The sequence below is a fragment of the Gadus macrocephalus genome, chromosome 11, assembly GCF_031168955.1.
Source record: "Gadus macrocephalus chromosome 11, ASM3116895v1".
NCBI classification, from domain to species: Eukaryota; Metazoa; Chordata; class Actinopteri; order Gadiformes; family Gadidae; genus Gadus; species Gadus macrocephalus.
The window spans coordinates 20,779,386-20,804,490 of record NC_082392.1 but is presented as its reverse complement, the minus strand read 5'-3'; the positions used below and the strand labels follow the sequence as shown (position 1 = coordinate 20,804,490).

Here is a 25,105-nt window from a genome sequence, read left to right as displayed (position 1 = left end):
CGGGAAGACCAAGGACTAGCTGAAGAGATTAAAGCCCAATCCCATTTCTACCCTTACCCCTTCCCCTTACCCCCGCCCCTTGTTAAGAGGTAAGGGGTTAGGGGATTGGGCCTAAATCTCAACACTGGTCTGGGAATGCCTCGGGGTCAGAGCTGGTCAATGTGGCCCGGGAAAGGGAAGTATGGGGCCCCCTGCTAGAGCTGCCAATGCTGCCCCCGCGACCCCACCCACTGGGTGGGGTCGCGGGGGCAACAATTTAGGCACCCAGGATCAGTTGTTTGAAGATGAGGGTGAGGATGAGGAGGGGTGTGTATATTAACATAAGACAAATTCCAAACAACAAACACATTTCATTTTAATCAATTTGATTACAATCATTTTATTATAATAGACATAAATCACAAAGGTACAATTAAGAGTTGTGAGATAACACAAACGTTTCTGTGAACACAGTTGGAACCCCACAGTGAGAATGAGTGGAGTTAAAGTTTTTAGTAACTGCTTTAAAAATGATCAATTAAATTTATAATGAACAACCTAATGAACACACTAGAATAATAGTTGTATTTGTAATTATGTTGGTGACAGACACACAGACACTCACACGCACACACACTTACTCACATATCCGCACGCGCGCACACACACACACACACACACACACTGTCATCAATTATTTTTTGCATTCAATACATTCATTTCGACAGTCATGTTGTGAGCTTTGGCTGCCCTGCTGTCTTTGTGCTTTGCTTTATTTGCCTTTATGGCGTGTGTCGATTTATGTGTCTTACTGCTATCTCTTTCCCTCGTGAACAAATATACACAAATGATCACAGAAAATACATATAACATTGGATATTTGTAGATTTGTTAAAATAAGAAGTGTTTAAGTAAACAATAGAAAACAAAAGACATTTAAAAGTGAAAATGGTTATTATGACGGTGGAGATTAAAGGATCATACATTTGTCAGATTTCAACTGGAGAATAGTGGCAGTGCCTCCAGCCTACTGTTACCTTCAAAGTAGACCAGGCCTTAATGATGGAAACTGTGATGGAAACTGCTTCTTTTAACAGTTTATTCTATTAAAAAAATTGGTCTTGTTTTTTTTTAGAAAGATACATTATTTTAGTCTGAAAAAAAGTGAAGATAGACAGATGCTATTAAATGGAAATACATCTGTTATATAGGAAGTTCAGAGGATTTCATTTAGTCTCATATCATCAAGGTAGGCAGGTATAAGAAAATAAAATCCATATTCACTTATCACTAGCAAGATGTCATTTATATTGTGATATTGTGATACTTTCTTCGTTATCTCTGCAACATATTGCAAGGAGATGCACACAGTGTTCGATTATTTTGAACAGATTTTTGTTATTGTTATAAGTCCTTATGACAAGTGAATTCATTGATAATTCATAAGTTAAATCAATCGTAAATCCTTCACATGTGAGTGTGTGTTTGTGCGTCTGAAGGACAGTTGTATCAAGCAGTAGCCTTGTGCTCGCATTCCTGTAAAATACATAAACACACTGTTACAATCATTTTTAACCGGTGGACCCTCCCAACATGCAGCAGAGACAGCAGTTATAATGGGGCCATCATAAGGTAAATTACATTTGTATGACCGATTTAACTTTTTCCAGACATTTTGTGATTGATGCAGGTATATGCATAGGCATGTTCATTCATTAATTATTACAAACTTCTACTACTACAATACTACAGCTAAAACGTTGCAATATATTTAGTTTAATAATTCTTTTGTGGTTTGTTGCATTATTTGATGTCGGTAATGTGTTCAGGCAAGTGAAGCGAAAGGCAATAAGAAACAATGAGACAATGAAGTTGTATTGTATTGCATTGTATCGTATGGCTGCATTAGTACTATTGGGGTGGTCAGAGAATTAGCTCACTGACCTGTCGGCGGGGCAAGGCCTTGCCCTGCTGGATGAACAGCGCAGAGGGAACTCTTTTCAACGAGGTCTTGGCTGAAGCCGTGCGGCGCAGCAGAGGCCTTAAAAAGCCAGCCTGCAGAAGCAGCAGGAACAGAAGCAGAATGACTCTTTATCCAGTCCACACAGGTGAAGCATCACTATGTGAAGCGGGTCAAAGCTGGTCCAAACAGCTAGTGAAAGCTGGTTGGCAGCCGGCTCTTACCTGAGCTCGCTCGCTGCAAATGGTCAGAGACTGTCTGAAAGAGGTGCGTTTGTTTTGCTTCCCGGCGGTTGACAGGTTCAGCTCCGAACCTGCCCTCCTGGACCCCGTCAGCTCCAGCTTCTGGATGTTTCGATTCACCTCCAAGACCCTGTCTAGACCAGAGCAACAGAACACAGCTTTAGCTTGGAGAGGTCCTTTACCTGTCAAACTGCACACACTCACACGCACACGCATGCACGCACTCACATAAACAGGAAAACAAACACACACACACACACTCCGACACACAAACACACAGACACACGCATGCATGCACACACTCAAATAAACACATAAACACACACACCAATCCTTGCACAAACAAACACGCACGCCAACACACACACCTAGGCATGCACACACACGCACACACACACACACACACACACACACACACACACACACACACACACACACACACACACACACACACACACACACACACTATCAGGACTACATTAGACTCACTATGGCTGGCAAAGCCTGTGTTGCTGTAGGTCACTGTGTCCCCGAGAAATAAGCACTCCTGCACCCCATCCTGAGAGACGAGAGGACACCTTTACAAAGTGTCTAGAAACAGCTTCAACAGTTTGATTGGAAGATCAAGCCGGCTCCGGGGCTTCACTGAAAACTCCATGTGGCATTGATCAGCGGCAGGTTAATCTACAGTGTTTAATGTACAGAGAATGATACTTTTCGAGTGTAAGTGTTGTGTTGACACCTTACGATGGGCATCGGGAAACTGACGTGCTGTGATTGTGTAATTAGGACGGAGCCATCCCGCTTCCCTCTATTTTACATTTAGGGGATTTTGCTGATGCTTTTATCCAAGACAACTTACAACCATTCATTCACACACTGACTGTGGAGTCCACCACGCAGGGCTCCAGCTCGTCAGGAGCAGTCAGGGTGAGGTGTCTTTCTCAGGAACACCGCGACACACTAGGAGGAGCAAGGCATCGACATAGCAACCTCCCGGTAACCAGCCAACCCGCTCTCTACCTCCTGCCACCCTCCATTGATTATATCCCAGCCAAATGAACAAGTGCTCGCTCGTTAGACACGACAGCGCACAACACACCAAAATAATCCCTTTAAAATAGATACCTCTGCATCAGAATGATTTCATGTCTGAATTCATTCCATCACTGAACTCAACATCTTTCCCGCCGGGACCGTCACACACCGTGTAGCGCAGTCTGGAGGTGTTGGAGTAGATGGGCTGGGAGCGGGTGGTATCGTTGAGGCAGAACAGGTCGTCCATGTACATGTTGGGGGTGGGAAATCGCCTGGTCTGCAGGCCACTGAGAGGGAGAGGTAATAAACGGTCAACTGTCAATGGATTGCATTTATAAAGCGCTTTTCTATCCATCGGCCCTCAAAGCGCTTTACCATCTTGCCTGACATTCACACACCGACGGCAGTTTCAACCGTGCAGGGCGACAGCCAGCTCATCAGGATCAGTGGGAGTGAGGTGTCTTGATCAGGGACACCTCTGCACTCAGCTGGGAGGAGCTGGAGATCGAACTAGCAATTTTCCGGTTACCAGCCAACCCGCTCTATCTCTCTACCTCCTGACCACATGCCGCCAATACAATACCGATTGGCGGATTGAGGGGATGGATAGATTAAAGGGTTAAACGCAGTTAAGCAGGCCTCACCTGAGGGCTACACCTGTATTGTCTGGTTCTCCATCCTTGCCACAAGATGGATTCTGATGGTAAGCTTCTTCCCTGAGCAGCTGAAGCCATCGCTGTTTGTCGTCCAAGCAGCTGGCCTGGAGAGGAAGATGCATACAGAGTGAAGCATTGATAACACTTAACACTCCCAAGAACAGCAACCATTCATACGATTTATGTCGTGCTTTTCAGGACACTCAAAGCGTTGACATAGAAGCACTGTACATAATAAGATATGTACATCTGAGCTTAGTTTGCCAGCCACAGCTTCTGACAAGAAGATCCATAACATCAGATGATCTGCAATCAGAATGAATGGTATCTCTGATCCATTAATCTTTAATCCAAAGCAACACATTGGTGTTTCGAACCAAGAATCGTACACCTTACACAGCCTCAGACCGACAATGTGCTGCCCTATCAGAGATGAAATCAGACTCTGGTTCAAACGGGTCTAATATCATCCTGGGTCATGACAGCAAGGACGCCAATAGCTTCTTCTTGAATCGCCCCCTGGTTAAAGACACTGAGACGGAGCACTAGCTACCATCAGAAGAGTGAGGCACGACTGACTCTTCTCACACAGGTCTGTTGTTATACTTTCCACATGTGTGTCCTTACATCATTGTTATGCTTTCTTACCCCATGTTCTTATCCCCCATTGGCATTAGTGAGCCAGTGTTGGAATATTGGTGGCGGACATCTTTCCAATAAAAATGTTGATAGAAGGTCTTGAGACCAATCCCACCATGAAATCTGTGCGTTATTCAAACACTATTCTTTTCATGCCAATGCAGATCCCTTCTCTTTCAAAATGTATCTATTTTTTTCATGCATGAACCTCTATTGCAACATAACAGGAATTATAATAGGAAAGGGACCACCCGATCTGATCCATATACCAACTTCAAAATGTGGTAAGGCACAATGGTTTGTGTGGGGAATTGAGCGAGAAGCACCCTGAACCAGTAGTAATCCTGAGGAATGACGTGAGTAGGTGCTGTGCTCCCAACGTGTGGGGAGCTATCTCAGTACCTCCAACACGGCCATCTGAAGCCCATGTAGGCTGAGATAGATGCGGTAGGATTGCTCAGTGGCAGGCCCAGGGAGGACGTCTGCCCCTCGTAGCGGCAGGGTGTACTGGGGCGGGCGGTCGCCCTCGTCAGACGGCCCCTCCTCGTCGCCGAACATCTTCAGGAGCCCCACCTCCACCTGGCACAGCAAGCTTTGCCATTGGTAGTTCATCAGCACATTGAGGAAGCCTATAGGTGCGCCCATGGGAGGAGAGAGGGAAGAGGACGTTAGAGGAGGAGGTCGTTGTGTGTTCTTCACTGGATGTGTTCATCGTCACTTAGCTCTGCATAAAACTGTATGCGGCCCAACGGTCTGGGAAATGCACAATGTCACTACTGCTGGTCACCGGGAACAGGGGATCCCAACCGGTGGTCAATTTGAATGCCTTCATTTTAAGATGCATAATTTTTAAAGAAAGTGTGTGGCTATTTTTCCAGATGGTTTATTCGTCATATTCACAACAATTAAAGCAACAGCAATGAAATGCGTGAGTCTCAGGCTCCCTTCAACAATACAATAGTACAAAAAAATACAATTTATAAGAGAAACACAATAAAAGTCACCTGAGACTTCAATAAACACAGAAGTAGTGCAAAGACACATTTAATTTACAGTGCATACTTTACAGTGGTTTGGTTGTATATCAATCATTTTATGTCCATGTTTTGTGTTTTAATTACCCTTTTCTGCCAAATATTTCAATGTCTGGTACTAACGGGTCCAGCAACCGGGTGTTGGGAATCACTGACCAAGAACAAAACTCAAGACTAGGAACTACACTCAATACATTACCTATGTGCGGTTGTTACTACTGATGTAGAAAATCATGTAATTCTCGAATTTATACAACCAGGAGAAGGGTACTCTCAACATGACCTTGAACAGAGGGCCCCTAGTTAACTACTTGTTGGGATGTGGATTAGCCATTACAAGACACAGTAATGAACACCTACTTCTTTATCAAACACTGTGCATCTCTACCAAACTTTAGTATTAGTATTAAGTTTTCCAGCTCTATAATATAATGCTTCCAGTGCATTCATACATATTGTTTCATAATGTGAACAAATGTATTAGGTTGTGGTGAGTTTCCAGTCGTCCGTCTGGTTTCAAGTCCCAGAATAAGGACCAAGTTTATTTTGGTCGTGGTAAGAGTCCCAACTTCCGTCAGGGTTTGAGTCCCAGAATAAGGAGCAAGTTCCACTAGGTCGCTGTTAGACTCCCGATGTCCGTCTGTGTTCGAGTCCCAAAATAAGGACCTAGTTTCTTCAGGTCGGGGCAAGTCCTGAAATTGCATGACGGGTCACTAAAGTGATTTGTTAATTTTTGCTAGTTTGTCAATGTTGATATACGTGTCCTGAATATAACTTAGACGTTTATGTCCAGGGGTCTTGTTTTACGATTTGCTAGTTTCTAGCCAAGGAGTGAAACCGTATTTTCAATTAACTCACTGGTGAGGGTAGATGAATCGCTAGACGTTTTTTTTGTTTTGATTTCCGGCATGTGATCAGAGAAACGGGTTGTGTTGGATAACCTGAGGGGAAAAGAAAGTGAGCCGGCCCATCACCTGGTTTTGGCATACCGAGCTCCGTGGCAGACGTTTTATTTTTTTTAAGGGGGTAACGTGAAAGCTGGCTATTTTTAAGCACAAAAGAGCAGGGTTAGGGAAGTAAATAGAGAGAGATCCACTGATATTTGAGAAGACAACTTCTAAATATGAGGATGCTCTCGATAGAGAGAGAAAAAGAGAGAGGTAAAGCAAATAGACAGAGATGTATGCCATCTTTTTTATTTATTTTTAACAAAGGTTCACTCATTCAATCATTCATTTACACAAGTTTATTGAGAATCATGATGATTGATTACTGATCACTGATATAACCATTATTTTTGTGAGGCTGTGACAATGCCTCCCCCAAACTGATACTACACTTTTTCTTTTAAATCACACGTTTCATCGTACCTGGACGTCCAGGAGACACGGACACGAGTTGAGTCCTTGTGATAGCAGAGACTGCTATCTGTTCTTGAACTGAACTGTGTCTCAGCGATGTCCTGACGACCTACTACAAACATTCATCCCCATCACACCTGCGGTGACCATCGCCTGGAAAATAACTCTGTTGCAACTGCCTACTCAAAACCAACTGAGCCATGATGTCACTGGTATTCTTTGTGATGTTGTTGTGTCATCTGTATGCAGGGGGAAATTGTTCATTTGACAGCCATAATGTAGTCTGTAAAGATAACACCTTTCTACAAAATGCAGGGGTGAAGGGTAATGCTACCATTAGTTCTAAGCGTGGTTTATTCCATCAGAACTTTCATGTTGTTCCTCCAACTCAGAGATAATTTTCTGCTATCATTACAAACTATGGTGTCACAGTTGTCCATGATGAGATTAGAGATTTAGTCAATAGCGAATGCTTCAGGCATTAATGATTGACATTACCATGACAATGTGGTCTTTGGGAGGATGGCAAAGTGGGTTGGGTGGATCTATATTTTCTCAGATCCAAATCGCCATTTGTCATTCCAATTATTATGCTATATGTGGTCATTAAGTTATCCCTCTGTGTGTTTCACCGAATCACCGCCCCCCAACCAACCTCCTGGGGAATGCCCCGATCGTGTTGCCCCTCCTTATGGTGGCGGTGTTAGAGAGCCAAGCCCGTCGCAAGGTCTGGTGTCCTATACTTCGCAAAGTTTCTTAGGCTAAGCCTTACCCTAGGCCCTGTACATTTGTTTAGACTAACGGAACCACTATTCTGCTGGGAACACTGAGAGCTATTAAAGATGTTGGAGCTTCACTGCCGATCAGAGGGAGGTGTCTGGACAGTCCCTTTCCTTTATTTTTAATTTTCCTATCAGTTTTGGTTTAATCATGATGAAACTAATGAGTTTGTTATTTTTAAGTAACCTCCACCTGGTTCACTTTTTTATGATGAGTATACTTTTACTTTTATTTAAACAGGCAGGTAGCCATGTGCTAACAAGTATGCATAACAGCTTACAGGCTTGTGCTTGCTGGGCCCCAGCAACACCAACAGTCTCCAAGCTACAAGCAGCTACAGAAGTCTCCTAGCAGCAGCACCAGTGACAGCAGGGTCCTGGCTACAACTGCAGCCACTCCAGCACCAGCAGCCACTCCAGCCTATCGATCCAGTCCTGCCACTCCAGCCAGTCTAACAACAGCAGCCACGACGGCCTCGCCAGCTACTTCAGAAACCATAGCCACTCCAGCCAATCCATCCACTCCAGCAACTCCAGTAACAGCAGCCACTCCAGCTACTTCAGTCACTCCAGCAACAGCAGCCACTCAGGGACGCAGGAAGTGGGGTGCTCCGGGTGCTGCCGCACCCCCCTAGTGGACAACAGACGCAACTACAACACTTGAACTCAGGCAATGCCGCGTTTTTTTTTTTTTTTTCGTCATCCGATTATATACAGCACCCAGGGCCGCCGCTCCCATAACGAGCACCTCAAGTCCTGAGGGGGCCCCCAAAACCCCCCCCCCCCAGTCAACAATTGTTTGCACCCCCCCCCCCCCCCCCCCCCTCCGCTCAACAATTCAGCAGTCAGCACACCCCACTTCATATGACTTCCTGCGTCCCTGCAGCCACTCCAGCCAGAGCAGCCACAAGAGCAACTGCAGCCACTTCAGCAACTCCAACCACTCCAGCAACATCAGCCACTCCAGCCGAAGCAGCCACTGCAGCCACTACAAAAACTCCAGCAACAGCAGCCACTCCAGCAACAGCAGCAACAGCAGCCACTCCAGCAACAGCTGCCACTCCAGCTACTCCTGCAACGCCAGCCACTCCAGCCACTCCAGCCACCCCAGCAACTGCAGCAACTCCAGCCACTCCAGCAACAGCTGCCACTCCAGCTACTCCAGCCACTCCAGCAACACCAGCCACTCCAGCAACACCAGCCACTCCAGCCACTCCAGCAACAGCTGCCACTCCAGCCACTCCAGCCACTCCTGCCACTCCTGCGACTCCAGCAACTCCAGCAACTCCTGCCACTCCAGCAACACCAGCCACTCCAGCAACAGCTGCCACTCCAGCCACCCCTGCCACTCCAGCCACTCCTGCCACTGCAGCGACTCCAGCCAATCTGACTTCCCTCCACATCTTAAAATACACCTTATGGCATGTACTAACTATGTTAGAAATTTCATGCTTTTCTCAAAAAGTGCACAATCGTTATGCTTATCCGCTGTACTATTAGATCTAAGCGTGATTTATTCCATCAGAACTTTCAAGGTTTTACTAGACATTACTGATATCATTACAAAATATGGTTTAACAGTTGTCCTTGAGATTAGAGATTTAGTCAAAACTAAATCGCTATAGCTATAGCGTTCGCTACAGCGAACACTTCAGGCCTTGGTCTGACTGCCATTAATATGATAAAGTGGTCATTGGGAGGATGGCTAAGTGGGTTGGGCGGGTCTACATTTTCAAAGATATTCCAAATCGCCCTTTGGCCTTCCCATTATTATGCTCTATGTGGACATCAAGTTATCCCTGTATGTGTTTCCACGATTCACCGCCCCCCCAAACCAATATTGTTTGCTCCCATTAGGTTGGCTGTGATAGAGAGCCTACCCCGTCGCAAGGTATGGTTGCCAAAACGTCGCAAAGTGAGCGAGCAGAGGGAGGTGTCTGGACAATCGATCTCCTTTATTTTTCAATTTTAATCTGTTTTGGTTTAATCATGAATAACCTAATGAGTGCGTTATTTTTAAGTAGCCTACACCTGGTCGACTTGTTTATGATGTGTATACTTTTAGGTTTACTATTGCCTTTTATGCCTTCTTTTGTTGATTTAGTTAATTGTTAATTGTTTACCAGTAGATACACTGTATTCTCATTTAAAGAGTGATCTTTAAACTATGTTTAATATGATCAAGACGGAGGAATGTAAAATGTGGCCGTTCTTTTGTGTCTCTCTGTGTTGTCTGTGCATTTCTTAGTCTGGGAACAGGGCAGTGCCACTCCTACTGATACCAGGTGTTATTCCAAACAATCCTCCATTTGTTTACGTCCCAATAAGGACGAACCAACCAGGTTGTCTGGGACATAGCCAAGGCCATATACCTTATCAAGGGAGACATTGCATCTGTTATTTTGTTCTTCACGTTTTCTTTCCTATAATAGGCTACTCACCCCAAACCTACCTGTTCTTGAATAAACCATCTATTCGACCCTCTGAACCAACCGGTTAAGTTGCCTTGATTTCCACTTCAAGAATTACTACTACACTCCAAAGCAACCATGGCGTTTCTAATAAGGTGATTTGTTTATTTTGTAGTTCTTTACTCTGTGATTAATCAGTGGCATGGACTAAATGCATTTCTTCAAATGTATCTACCAGGGTACTGCAATTGGCTCTGCTATTTGCTGTGGGTTCTCAAGTACATGGTGAGTTGAATCCAAAAGTATGAATTTAAAAAGGCAGGTAGCCATGTGCTAACAAGTGTGCATAACAGCTTACAGGCTCGTGCTTGCTGGGCCCCAGCAGCACCAGCAGTTTCATAGCAACGAGCAGCACCAGCTGCTCGTAGCTAGACCAGCTACTCCAGCCACTCCAGCAACACCAGCCACTGCAGCGACTCCAGCAACTCCAGTAACTCCAGCCACCCCAGCAACAGCTGCCACTCCAGCCACTCCAGCCACTCCTGCCACTCCAGCAACCCCAGCCACCCCTGCCACTCCTGCCACTGCGGCAACCCCAGCAACTCCTGCCACTCCTGCCACTCCAGCAACTCCAGCCACAGCAGCCACTCCAGCTACTCCTGCAACGCCAGCCACTCCGGCCACTCCAGCCACCCCAGCAACTGCAGCAACCCCAGCCACTCCAGCAACACCAGCCACTCCTTCCACTCCAGCAACACCAGCCACTCCAGCAACAGCTGCCACTCCAGCCACTCCTGCCACTCCTGCCACTGCAGCGACTCCAGCAACTCCAGCAACTCCTGCCACTCCAGCAACACCAGCCACTCCAGCCACTCCAGCAACAGCTGCCACTCCAGCCACCCCTGCCACTCCAGCCACTCCAGCCACTCCTGCCACTGCAGCGACTCCAGCAACTCCAGCCACTCCAGCCACCCCAGCAACCGCAGCAACTCCAGCCACTCCAGCAACAGCTGCCACTCCAGCTACTCCAGCAACACCAGCCACTCCAGCAACTCCAGCAACTCCTGCCACTCCTGCCACTCCAGCAACACCAGCCACTCCAGCCACTCCAGCAACAGCTGCCACTCCAGCCACCCCTGCCACTCCAGCCACTCCAGCCACTCCTGCCACTGCAGCGACTCCAGCCACTCCAGCCACCCCAGCAACCGCAGCAACTCCAGCCACTCCAGCAACAGCTGCCACTCCAGCTACTCCAGCAACACCAGCCACTCCAGCCACACCAGCCACTCCAGCAACAGCTGCAACTCCAGCCACTCCAGCAACAGCTGCCACTCCAGCCACTCCTGCCACGCCAGCAACCCCAGCCACCCCAGCAACTCCTGCCACTCCAGCAACTCCAGCCACAGCAGCCACTCCAGCTACTCCTGCAACGCCAGCAACTCCAGCCACTCCAGCCACCCCAGCAACTGCAGCAACTCCAGCCACTCCAGCAACAGCTGCCACTCCAGCTACTCCAGCCACTCCAGCAACACCAGCCACTCCTGCCACTCCAGCAACACCAGCCACTCCAGCAACACCAGCCACTCCTGCCACTCCAGCAACTCCAGCCACTCCAGCAACAGCTGCCACTCCAGCTACTCCAGCCACTCCAGCAACACCAGCCACTCCTGCCACTCCAGCAACACCAGCCACTCCAGCAACACCAGCCACTCCTGCCACTCCAGCAACACCAGCCACTCCAGCAACACCAGCCACTCCAGCCACTCCAGCAACAGCTGCCACTCCAGCCACTCCTGCCACTCCAGCAACTCCAGCCACAGCAGCCACTCCAGCTACTCCTGCAACACCAGCCACTCCAACCACCCCAGCAACTGCAGCAACTCCAGCCACTCCAGCAACAGCTGCCACACCAGCCACTCCAGCAACAGCTGCCACTCCAACCACCCCTGCCACTCCAGCCACTCCAGCCACTCCAGCAACAGCTGCCACTCCAGCTACTCCAGCCACTCCTGCCACTCCAGCCACCCCTGCCACTCCAGCCACTCCAGCCACTCCAGCAACACCAGCCACTCCAGCCACCCCTGCCACTCCAGCCACTCCAGCAACTCCAGCCACTCCTGCAACAGCTGCAACTCCAGCCACTCCAGCCACTCCTGCCACTCCAGCAACCCCAGCCACCCCAGCAACCGCAGCAACTCCAGCCACTACAGCAACAGCTGCCACTCCAGCCACTCCTGCCACTCCAGCAACCCCAGCCACCCCTGCCACTCCTGCCACTCCTGCCACTCCAGCAACTCCAGCCACAGCAGCCACTCCAGCTACTCCTGCAACGCCAGCCACTCCAGCCACTCCAGCCACCCCAGCAACTGCAGCAACTCCAGCCACCCCTGCCACTCCAGCCACTCCTGCCACTCCTGCCACTGCAGCGACTCCAGCCACTCCAGCCACCCCAGCAACCGCAGCAACTCCAGCCACTCCAGCAACAGCTGCCACTCCAGCTACTCCAGCCACTCCTGCCACTCCAGCAACACCAGCCACTCCAGCCACTCCAGCCACCCCAGCCACTCCAGCAACTCCAGCCACTCCAGCAACAGCTGCCACTCCAGCCACTCCAGCAACCCCAGCCACCCCAGCAACCGCAGCAACTCCAGCCACTCCAGCAACAGCTGCCACTCCAGCTACTCCAGCCACTCCAGCAACACCAGCCACTCCTGCCACTGCAGCGACTCCAGCAACTCCAGCCACTCCAGCAACAGCTGCCACTCCAGCCACTCCAGCAACAGCTGCCACTCCAGCCACTCCTGCCACTCCTGCCACTGCAGCGACTCCAGCAACTCCAGCAACTCCTGCCACTCCAGCAACACCAGCCACTCCAGCCACTCCAGCAACAGCTGCCACTCCAGCCACTCCTGCCACTCCTGCCACTGCAGCGACTCCAGCAACTCCAGCAACTCCTGCCACTCCAGCAACACCAGCCACTCCAGCAACAGCTGCCACTCCAGCCACCCCTGCCACTCCAGCCACTCCAGCTACTCCTGCCACTGCAGCGACTCCAGCCACTCCAGCCACTCCAGCAACAGCTGCCACTCCAGCTTCTCCAGCAACACCAGCCACTCCAGCCACTCCTGCCACTCCAGCAACACCAGCCAGTCCAGCCACACCAGCCACTCCAGCAACAGCTGCAACTCCAGCCACTCCAGCAACAGCTGCCACCCCAGCCACTCCTGCCACTCCAGCAACCCCAGCCACCCCAGCAACCGCAGCAACTCCTGCAACTCCAGCAACTCCAGCCACAGCAGCAACTCCAGCTACTCCTGCAACGCCAGCAACTCCAGCCACTCCAGCCACCCCAGCAACTGCAGCAACTCCAGCCACTCCAGCAACAGCTGCCACTCCAGCTACTCCAGCCACTCCAGCAACACCAGCCACTCCAGCAACACCAGCCACTCCAGCCACTCCAGCAACAGCTGCCACTCCAGCCACTCCTGCCACTCCAGCAACTCCAGCCACAGCAGCCACTCCAGCTACTCCTGCAACGCCAGCCACTCCAGCCACTCCAGCCACTCCAGCAACACCAGCCACTCCAGCCACTCCAGTAACACCAGCCACTCCAGCCACTCCAGCAACAGCTGCCACTCCAGCCACCCCTGCCACTCCAGCCACTCCAGCCACTCCTGCCACTCCTGCAACACCAGCCACTCCAGCCACTCCAGCCACCCCTGCCACTCCAGCCACTCCTGCCACTGCAGCGACTCCAGCCACCCCAGCAACCGCAGCAACTCCAGCCACTCCAGCAACAGCTGCCAGTCCAGCTACTCCAGCCACTCCTGCCACTCCAGCAACAGCTGCCACTCCAGCCACTCCAGCCACTCCTGCCACTCCAGCAACCCCAGCCACCCCAGCAACAGCTGCCACTCCAGCCACTCCAGCAACAGCTGCCACGCCAGCTACTCCAGCCACTCCAGCAACACCAGCCACTCCTGCCACTGCAGCGACTCCAGCAACTCCAGCAACAGCTGCCACTCCAGCTACTCCTGCCACTCCAGCTACTCCTGCAACGCCAGCCACTCCAGCCACTCCAGCAACACCAGCCACTCCAGCCACTCCGGCAACACCAGCCACTCCAGCCACTCCAGCAACAGCTGCCACTCCAGCCACCCCTGCCACTCCAGCCACTCCAGCCACTCCTGCCACTCCTGCCACTGCAGCGACTCCAGCCACCCCAGCAACCGCAGCAACTCCAGCCACTCCAGCAACAGCTGCCACTCCAGCTACTCCAGCCACTTCTGCCACTCCAGCAACACCAGCCACTCCAGCAACTCCAGCCACCCCTGCCACTCCTGCCACTCCAGCAACGCCAGCCACTCCTGCCACTCCAGCCACCCCTGCCACTCCAGCCACTCCTGCCACTCCTGCCACTGCAGCGACTCCAGCCACCCCAGCAACCGCAGCAACTCCAGCCACTCCAGCAACAACTGCCACTCCAGCTACTCCAGCCACTCCTGCCACTCCAGCAACAGCTGCCACTCCAGCCACTCCAGCCACTCCTGCCACTCCAGCAACCCCAGCCACCCCAGCAACAGCTGCCACTCCAGCCACTCCAGCAACAGCTGCCACTCCAGCTACTCCAGCCACTCCAGCAACACCAGCCACTCCTGCCACTGCAGCGACTCCAGCAACTCCAGCAACAGCTGCCACTCCAGCTACTCCTGCCACTCCAGCAACACCAGCCACTCCAGCTACACCAGCCACTCCAGCAACACCTGCAACTCCAGCCACTCCAGCAACAGCTGCCACTCCAGCCACACCAGCCACTCCAGCAACCGCAGCAACTCCTGCCACTCCAGCAACTCCAGCCACAGCAGCAACTCCAGCTACTCCTGCAACGCCAGCAACTCCAGCCACTCCAGCCACCCCAGCAACTGCAGCAACTCCAGCCACTCCAGCAACAGCTGCCACTCCAGCTACTCCAGCCACTCCAGCAACACCAGCCACTCCAGCAACACCAGCCACTCCAGCCACTCCAGCAACAGCTGCCACTCCAGCCACTCCAGCTACTCCAGCCACTCCAGCAACACCAGCCACTCCTGCCACTGCAGCGACTCCAGCAACTCCAGCCACTCCAGCAACAGCTGCCACTCCAGCCACTCCAGCCACTCCTGCCACTCCAGCAACCCCAGCCACCCCTGCCACTGCGGCAACCCCAGCAACTCCTGCCACTCCTGCCACTCCAGCAACTCCAGCCACAGCAGCCACTCCAGCTACTCCTGCAACGCCAGCCACTCCAGCCACTCCAGCCACCCCAGCAACTGCAGCAACTCCAGCCACTCCAGCAACAGCTGCCACTCCAGCTACTCCAGCCACTCCAGCAACACCAGCCACTCCTTCCACTCCAGCAACACCAGCCACTCCAGTAACACCAGCCACTCCAGCCACTCCAGCAACAGCTGCCACTCCAGCCACTCCTGCCACTCCTGCCACTGCAGCGACTCCAGCAACTCCAGCAACTCCTGCCACTCCAGCAACACCAGCCACTCCAGCCACTCCAGCAACAGCTGCCACTCCAGCCACCCCTGCCACTCCAGCCACTCCAGCCACTCCTGCCACTGCAGCGACTCCAGCCACTCCAGCCACTCCAGCCACCCCAGCAACCGCAGCAACTCCAGCCACTGCAGCAACAGCTGCCACTCCAGCTACTCCAGCAACACCAGCCACTCCAGCCACTCCAGCCACACCAGCCACTCCAGCAACGCCAGCAACTCCAGCCACTCCAGCCACCCCAGCAACTGCAGCAACTCCAGCCACTCCAGCAACAGCTGCCACTCCAGCTACTCCAGCCACTCCAACAACACCAGCCACTCCAGCAACACCAGCCACTCCAGCAACACCAGCCACTCCAGCGACTCCAGCAACAGCTGCCACTCCAGCCACTCCTGCCACTCCAGCAACTCCAGCCACAGCAGCCACTCCAGCTACTCCTGCAACGCCAGCAACTCCTGCCACTCCTGCCACTCCAGCAACTCCAGCCACAGCAGCCACTCCAGCTACTCCAGCCACTCCAGCAACACCAGCCACTCCAGCAACACCAGCCACTCCAGCCACTCCAGCAACAGCTGCCACTCCAGCCACTCCTGCCACTGCAGCAACTCCAGCCACAGCAGCCACTCCAGCTACTCCTGCAACGCCAGCCACTCCAGCCACTCCAGCCACTCCAGCAACACCAGCCACTCCAGCCACTCCAGCAACACCAGCCACTCCAGCCACTCCAGCAACAGCTGCCACTCCAGCCACCCCTGCCACTCCTGCCACTCCTGCCACTCCTGCCACTGCAGCAACAGCTGCCACTCCAGCCACTCCAGCCACTCCTGCCACTCCAGCAACACCAGCCACTCCAGCCACTCCAGCAACACCAGCCACTCCAGCCACTCCAGCAACAGCTGCCACTCCAGCCACCCCTGCCACTCCTGCCACTCCTGCCACTCCTGCCACTGCAGCAACAGCTGCCACTCCAGCCACTCCAGCCACTCCTGACACTCCAGCAACCCCAGCCACCCCAGCAACAGCTGCCACTCCAGCCACTCCAGCAACAGCTGCCACTCCAGCTACTCCAGCCACTCCAGCCACTCCAGCAACACCAGCCACTCCTGCCACTGCAGCGACTCCAGCAACTCCAGCAACTCCTGCCACTCCTGCCACTCCAGCAACTCCAGCCACAGCAGCCACTCCAGCTACTCCAGCCACTCCAGCAACACCAGCCAATCCAGCAACACCAGCCACTCCAGCCACTCCAGCAACAGCTGCCACTCCAGCCACTCCTGCCACTGCAGCAACTCCAGCCACAGCAGCCACTCCAGCTACTCCTGCAACGCCAGCCACTCCAGCCACTCCCGCCACTCCAGCAACACCAGCCACTCCAGCCACTCCAGCAACACCAGCCACTCCAGCCACTCCAGCAACAGCTGCCCCTCCAGCCACCCCTGCCACTCCTGCCACTCCTGCCACTCCTGCCACTCCTGCCACTCCTGCCACTGCAGCGACTCCAGCCACTCCAGCCACTCCAGCAACAGCTGCCACTCCAGCCACTCCAGCAACACCAGCCACTCCAGCAACACCAGCCACTCCAGCCACTCCAGCAACAGCTGCCACTCCAGCCACCCCTGCCACTCCAGCCACTCCTGCCACTCCTGCCACTGCAGCGACTCCAGCCACTCCAGCCACCCCTGCCACTCCAGCCACTCCAGCAACTCCAGCCACTCCAGCAACAGCTGCCACTCCAGCCACTCCAGCAACCCCAGCCACCCCAGCAACCGCAGCAACTCCAGCCACTCCAGCAACAGCTGCCACTCCAGCTACTCCAGCCACTCCAGCAACACCAGCCACTCCTGCCACTCCAGCTACTCCAGCCACTCCTGCCACTCCAGCAACACCAGCCACTCCAGCCACCCCTGCCACTCCAGCCACTCCAGCAACTCCAGCCACTCCAGCAACAGCTGCCACTCCAGCCACTCCAGCAACCCCAGCCACCCCAGCAACCGCAGCAACTCCAGCCACTCCAGCAACAGCTGCCACTCCAGCTACTCCAGCCACTCCAGCAACACCAGCCACTCCTGCCACTGCAGCGACTCCAGCAACAACAGCAACTCCAGCCACTCCAGCAACAGCTGCCACTCCAGCCACTCCTGCCACTCCAGCAACCCCAGCCACCCCTGCCACTCCTGCCACTCCAGCCACCCCAGCAACTGCAGCAACTCCAGCCACTCCTGCCACTCCAGCCACTCCAGCCACTCCAGCCACTCCAGCAACACCAGCCACTCCTTCCACTCCAGCAACACCAGCCACTCCAGCAACACCAGCCACTCCAGCCACTCCAGCAACAGCTGCCACTCCAGCCACTCCTGCCACTCCTGCCACTGCAGCGACTCCAGCAACTCCAGCAACTCCTGCCACTCCAGCAACACCAGCCACTCCAGCCACTCCAGCCACCCCAGCAACTGCAGCAACTCCAGCCACTCCAGCAACAGCTGCCACTCCAGCTACTCCAGCCACTCCTGCCACTCCAGCAACACCAGCCACTCCTGCCACTCCAGCAACACCAGCCACTCCAGCCACTCCAGCCACCCCTGCCACTCCAGCAACACCAGCCACTCCTGCCACTCCAGCAACGCCAGCCACTCCAGCAACACCAGCCACTCCAGCCACTCCAGCAACAGCTGCCACTCCAGCAACCCCTGCCACCCCAGCAACTGCAGCAACTCCAGCCACTCCAGCAACAGCTGCCACTCCAGCTACTCCAGCCACTCCAGCAACACCAGCCACTCCTTCCACTCCAGCAACACCAGCCACTCCAGCCACTCCAGCAACAGCTGCCACTCAAGCTACTCCTGCCACTCCTGCCACTGCAGCGACTCCAGCAACTCCAGCAACTCCTGCCACTCCAGCAACACCAGCCACTCCAGCAACAGCTGCCACTCCAGCCACCCCTGCCACTCCAGCCACTCCAGCCACTCCTGCCACTGCAGCGACTCCAGCGACTCCAGCCACCCCCGCAACCGCAGCAACTCCAGCAACAGCTGCCACTCCAGCTACTCCAGCAACACCAGCCACTCCAGCAACACCAGCCACTCCAGCCACACCAGCCACTCCAGCAACAGCTGCAACTCCAGCCACTCCAGCAACAGCTGCCACTCCAGCCACTCCTGCCACTCCAGCAACCCCAGCCACCCCAGCAACCGCAGCAACTCCTGCCACTCCAGCAACTCCAGCCACAGCAGCCACTCCAGCTACTCCGGCAACGCCAGCAACTCCAGCCACCCCAGCAACTGCAGCAACTCCAGCCACTCCAGCAACAGCTGCCACTCCTGCCACTCCAGCAACACCAGCCACTCCAGCAACACCAGCCACTCCAGCCACTCCAGCAACAGCTGCCACTCCAGCCACTCCTGCCACTGCAGCAACTCCAGCCACTCCAGCAACAGCTGCCACTCCTGCCACTCCAGCAACACCAGCCACTCCAGCAACACCAGCCACTCCAGCTACTCCTGCAACGCCAGCCACTCCAGCCACCCCAGCAACTGCAGCAACTCCAGCCACTCCAGCAACAGCTGCCACTCCAGCCACCCCTGCCACTCCAGCCACTCAGCCACTCCTGCCACTCCAGCAACAGCTGCAACTCCTGCCACCCCTGCCACTCCAGCCACTCCTGCCACTCCTGTCACTGCAGCGACTCCAGCCACTCCAGCCACCCCAGCAACCGCAGCAACTCCAGCCACTCCAGCAACAGCTGCCACTCCAGCTACTCCAGCCACTCCTGCCACTCCAGCAACACCAGCCACTCCAGCCACTCCAGCCACCCCTGCCACTCCAGCCACTCCAGCAACTCCAGCCACTCCAGCAACAGCTGCCACTCCAGCCACTCCAGCCACTCCTGCCACTCCAGCAACCCCAGCCACCCCAGCAACCGCAGCAACTCCAGCCACTCCAGCAACAGCTGCCACTCCAGCTACTCCAGCCACTCCAGCCACTCCAGCAACACCAGCCACTCCTGCCACTGCAGCGACTCCAGCAACTCCAGCAACTCCAGCCACTCCAGCAACAGCTGCCACTCCAGCCACTCCAGCCACTCCTGCCACTCCAGCAACCCCAGCCACCCCTGCCACTCCTGCCACTGCGGCAACCCCAGCAACTCCTGCCACTCCTGCCACTCCAGCAACTCCAGCCACAGCAGCCACTCCAGCTACTCCTGCAACGCCAGCCACCCCAGCAACTGCAGCAACTCCAGCCACTCCAGCAACAGCTGCCACTCCAGCAACACCAGCCACTCCTTCCACTCCAGCAACACCAGCCACTCCAGCAACACCAGCAACTCCAGCCACTCCAGCAACAGCTGCCACTCCAGCCACTCCTGCCACTCCTGCCACTGCAGCGACTCCAGCAACTCCAGCAACTCCTGCCACTCCAGCTACACCAGCCACTCCAGCAACTCCAGCAACAGCTGCCACTCCAGCCACCCCTGCCACTCCAGCCACTCCTGCCACTGCAGCGACTCCAGCCACTCCAGCCACTCCAGCCACCCCAGCAACCGCAGCAACTCCAGCCACTCCAGCAACAGCTGCCACTCCAGCTACTCCAGCAACACCAGCCACTCCAGCCACTCCTGCCACTCCAGCAACACCAGCCACTCCAGCCACACCAGCCACTCCAGCAACAGCTGCAACTCCAGCCACTCCAGCAACAGCTGCCACTCCAGCCACACCAGCCACTCCAGCAACGCCAGCAACTCCAGCCACTCCAGCCACCCCAGCAACTGCAGCAACTCCAGCCACTCCAGCCACCCCAGCAACTGCAGCAACTCCAGCCACTCCAGCAACAGCTGCCACTCCAGCCACTCCAGCAACAGCTGCCACTCCAGCTACTCCAGCCACTCCAGCAACACCAGCCACTCCAGCAACACCAGCCACTCCAGCAACACCAGCCACTCCAGCCACTCCAGCAACAGCTGCCACTCCAGCCACCCCTGCCACTCCAGCCACTCCTGCCACTCCAGCTACTCCTGCAACGCCAGCTACTCCAGCCACTCCAGCCACTCCAGCAACACCAGCCACTCCAGCCACTCCAGCAACACCAGCCACTCCAGCCACTCCAGCAACAGCTGCCACTCCAGCCACCCCTGCCACTCCTGCCACTCCTGCCACTCCTGCCACTGCAGCGACTCCAGCCACTCCAGCCACCCCAGCAACCGCAGCAACTCCAGCCACTCCAGCAACAGCTGCCACTCCAGCTACTCCAGCCACTCCTGCCACTCCAGCAACACCAGCCACTCCAGCCACTCCAGCCACCCCTGCCACTCCAGCCACTCCAGCAACTCCAGCCACTCCAGCAACAGCTGCCACTCCAGCCACTCCAGCCACTCCTGCCACTCCAGCAACCCCAGCCACCCCAGCAACCGCAGCAACTCCAGCCACTCCAGCAACAGCTGCCACTCCAGCTACTCCAGCCACTCCAGCAACACCAGCCACTCCTGCCACTGCAGGGACTCCAGCAACTCCAGCAACTCCAGCCACTCCAGCAACAGCTGCCACTCCAGCCACTCCAGCCACTCCTGCCACTCCAGCAACCCCAGCCACCCCTTCCACTCCTGCCACTGCGGCAACCCCAGCAACTCCTGCCACTCCTGCCACTCCAGCAACTCCAGCCACAGCAGCCACTCCAGCTACTCCTGCAACGCCAGCCACTCCAGCCACTCCAGCCACCCCAGCAACTGCAGCAACTCCAGCCATTCCAGCAACAGCTGCCACTCCAGCTACTCCAGCCACTCCAGCAACACCAGCCACTCCTTCCACTCCAGCAACACCAGCCACTCCAGCAACACCAGCCACTCCAGCCACTGCAGCGACTCCAGCAACTCCAGCAACTCCTGCCACTCCAGCAACACCAGCCTCTCCAGCAACAGCTGCCACTCCAGCCACTCCAGCCACTCCTGCCACTCCTGCCACTGCAGCGACTCCAGCCACTCCAGCAACAGCTGCCACTGCAGCGACTCCAGCCACTCCAGCCACTCCAGCCACCCCAGCAACCGCAGCAACTCCAGCCACTCCAGCAACAGCTGCCACTCCAGCTACTCCAGCCACTCCTGCCACTCCAGCAACACCAGCCACTCCAGCCACTCCTGCCACTCCAGCAACACCAGCCACTCCAGCCACACCAGCCACTCCAGCAACAGCTGCAACTCCAGCCACTCCAGCAACAGCTGCCACTCCAGCCACTCCTGCCACTCCAGCAACCCCAGCCACCCCAGCAACCGCAGCAACTCCTGCCACTCCAGCAACCCCAGCCACAGCAGCCACTCCAGCTACTCCTGCAACGCCAGCAACTCCAGCCACTCCAGCCACTCCTGCCACTCCAGCAACCCCAGCCACCCCAGCAACCGCAGCAACTCCTGCCACTCCAGCAACTCCAGCCACAGCAGCCACTCCAGCTACTCCTGCAACGCCAGCAACTCCAGCCACTCCAGCAACAGCTGCCACTCCAGCTACTCCAGCCACTCCAGCAACACCAGCCACTCCTGCAACACCAGCCACTCCTGCAACACCAGCCACTCCAGCCACTCCAGCAACAGCTGCCACTCCAGCCACTCCTGCCACTGCAGCGACTCCAGCAACTCCAGCAACTCCTGCCACTCCAGCAACACCAGCCACTCCAGCAACAGCTGCCACTCCAGCCGCCCCTGTCACTCCAGCCACTCCAGCAACTCCAGCCACCCCTGCCACTCCTGCCACTACAGCCACCCCAGCAACTCCTGGAACACCAGCCACTCCAGCCACCCCAGCAACCGCAGCAACTCGGTGCCAGAAAGGATGCACTGGACGATGCAAGTGTGCCAAAACTGCACTCAAGTGCACTGCACTGTGCTCCTGTTCTGGAGACTGTTCGTTGTCCTGCTAAACAGTAGCTTAGTAGAAGCAGTAGTGGTGAATCAGCAGAGCTTAATTTAGCTGTAAATATATTGTTCACTGTTTTGTAAAGTAAATACTTTTACACATACCTCTCCGTTTGCTTTTTGATTTGTGGACTGCGGCATGGGAAAATAACTTATTTTAAGTTGTGTCCTCCAACCCCAAGACTAGGGCATAACAGTTCGATTTTTTTTCTGCAATCATTTGTATGTAGTATTCAAGTAGACCATGGGTGTTAACTTATCATTATTATTTCTTAAAAAGGCAAGCAAATGGTTTCCCTATTATATATCTCAACCAGTGTTACAACTTAATTTAAAGGTTCTAAACTAAAAGGCAGATCATCGATAACGTGGGCTTGCCTTGTGACCTCGATAACTCAAAAGGTTTTAATGGGAAACATGTCAAATTTTCTGTGAACATTCATGACAGGTACAGGACCAACCACGTGGATTTAACCACGTGGTAACCCTAAGTGATTTGATGTAGCGCCACCACCTGGCAAAGGTTTGCATTTACGGACAAAAATTTGTAAATTCTTACCTTGACCTTGACCTAAATATGTTTCCTCAAACACTAGGTTTCTCAAAAGTTTCACCAAATGATTTGGCATATCGACTTTAGTTGGAAATGACATCTTAAATGTTTTATAACATTGCATGGTTCCAAAATTATGAGCGTTTGAACATTATACCCAGCGGAATGTCGGCCATCTTGAATTTGGCGTCTCACGGCCGTCACAGGCAAAATCTGACTTCTCTCCACATCTTAAAATACACCTTATGGCATGTACTAACTATGTTAGAAATTTCATGCTTTTCTCAAAAAGTGCACAATCGTTATGCTTATCCGCTGTACTATTAAGTCAAGATCGCAACTCAAAACTCACCTGTTCAAACTCGCACACAACGTCTAACTGATCACTGTTTTGATTGTTTTTTTGTTTTGTTTCGTCTTGTTTTTGTTTTATTTATTTCTTATTGCTTATGTTTATTTATTTATCTTTTTCCACAATGTCTTGTTTTTTAAAAAATTGTATGATGACTATATGCTCTGTAAGGTGACCTTGGGTGTTTTGAAATGCGCCTCTAAATTAAATGTATTATTATTATTATTATTATTATTAGATCTAAGCGTGATTTATTCCATCAGAACTTTCAAGGTTTTACTAGACATTACTGATATCATTACAAAATATGGTGTAACAGTTGTCCTTGAGATTAGAGATTTAGTCAAAACTAAATCGCTATAGCTATAGCGTTCGCTACAGCGAACACTTCAGGCCTTGGTCTGACTGCCATTAATATGATAAAGTGGTCATTGGGAGGATGGCTAAGTGGGTTGGGCGGGTCTACATTTTCAAAGATATTCCAAATCGCCATTTGGCCTTCCCATTATTATGCTCTATGTGGACATCAATTTATCCCTGTATGTGTTTCCACGATTCACCGCCCCCCCAAACCGCCCCCCCCCCGGGGACTGCCGCAATATTGTTTGCTCCCATTAGGTTGGCTGTGATAGAGAGCCTACCCCGTCACAAGGTATGGTTCCCAAAACGTCGCAAAGTTTCTAAGGCGAAGACTGCATCTATGCCCTGTAATTTTGTTTTGACTAACAGAACCACTTTTCTGCTGAGAACAGTGAGCGAGCAGAGGGAGGTGTCTGGACAATCGATCTCCTTTATTTTTCAATTTTAATCTGTTTTGGTTTAATCATGAATAACCTATTGAGTGCGTTATTTTTAAGTAGCCTACACCTGGTCGACTTGTTTATGATGTGTATACTTTTAGGTTTACTATTGCCTTTTATGCCTTCTTTTGTTGATTTAGTTAATTGTTAATTGTTTACCAGTAGATACACTGTATTCTCATTTAAAGAGTGATCTTTAAACTATGTTTAATATGATCAAGACGGAGGAATGTAAAATGTGGCCGTTCTTTTGTGTCTCTCTGTGTTGTCTGTGCATTTCTTAGTCTGGGAACAGGGCAGTGCCTCTCCTACTGATACCAGGTGTTATTCCAAACAATCCTCCATTTGTTTACGTCCCAATAAGGACGAACCAACCAGGTTGTCTGGGACATAGCCAAGGCCATATACCTTATCAAGGGAGACATTGCATCTGTTATTTTGTTCTTCACGTTTTCTTTCCTATAATAGGCTACTCACCCCAAACCTACCAAAATTTCCTTCAACTAAATGAGGACAAAACAGAGATAATTGTATTTGGTTCTAAAACGGAAAGGCTTAATGTAACCCAACACCTTCACTCTTTGTCCCTGAAAACCTCAATCAAAGCCAGAAATCTAGGGGTTATCATGGTTTCAGATTTACATTTCAACAGTCACATCAAATCAGTTCCAAAATCGGCATATTATCACTTTCAAAATGTAGCAAGACTTAGAGGGCTCATGTCTACCGAAGAATTACAAAAACTTGTACATGCATTTGTCACTAGTAATCTTGATTACTGCAATGGTCTCCTTACAGGTCTCCCAAAACAAACTCTGAGGAAGCTTCAGCTTATTCAGAATGCTGCTGCTAGAGTTCTAACAAA

General features: G+C 53.1%; 1 protein-coding gene across 1 annotated transcript in view; it reads right to left on the bottom strand.

Annotated features, from left to right (window-relative positions):
- Positions 1 to 348: 348 nt before the first annotated feature.
- The window catches only part of si:dkey-220o5.5 (actin filament-associated protein 1-like 2), a 117,579-nt gene continuing 92,822 nt past the window's right edge, over positions 349 to 25,105 (bottom strand). Inside the window, exons 10-17 of the mRNA XM_060065556.1 lie at positions 4,917 to 5,143; positions 3,864 to 3,979; positions 3,389 to 3,506; positions 2,671 to 2,740; positions 2,164 to 2,315; positions 1,924 to 2,034; positions 591 to 1,515; positions 349 to 537 (exon numbers count right to left, since the gene is read on the bottom strand). Of these exons, the coding sequence (XP_059921539.1) occupies positions 1,489 to 1,515; positions 1,924 to 2,034; positions 2,164 to 2,315; positions 2,671 to 2,740; positions 3,389 to 3,506; positions 3,864 to 3,979; positions 4,917 to 5,143 (821 nt within the window). The 3' untranslated portion in view covers positions 349 to 537; positions 591 to 1,488. The remainder of the gene's footprint in view (positions 538 to 590; positions 1,516 to 1,923; positions 2,035 to 2,163; positions 2,316 to 2,670; positions 2,741 to 3,388; positions 3,507 to 3,863; positions 3,980 to 4,916; positions 5,144 to 25,105) is intronic.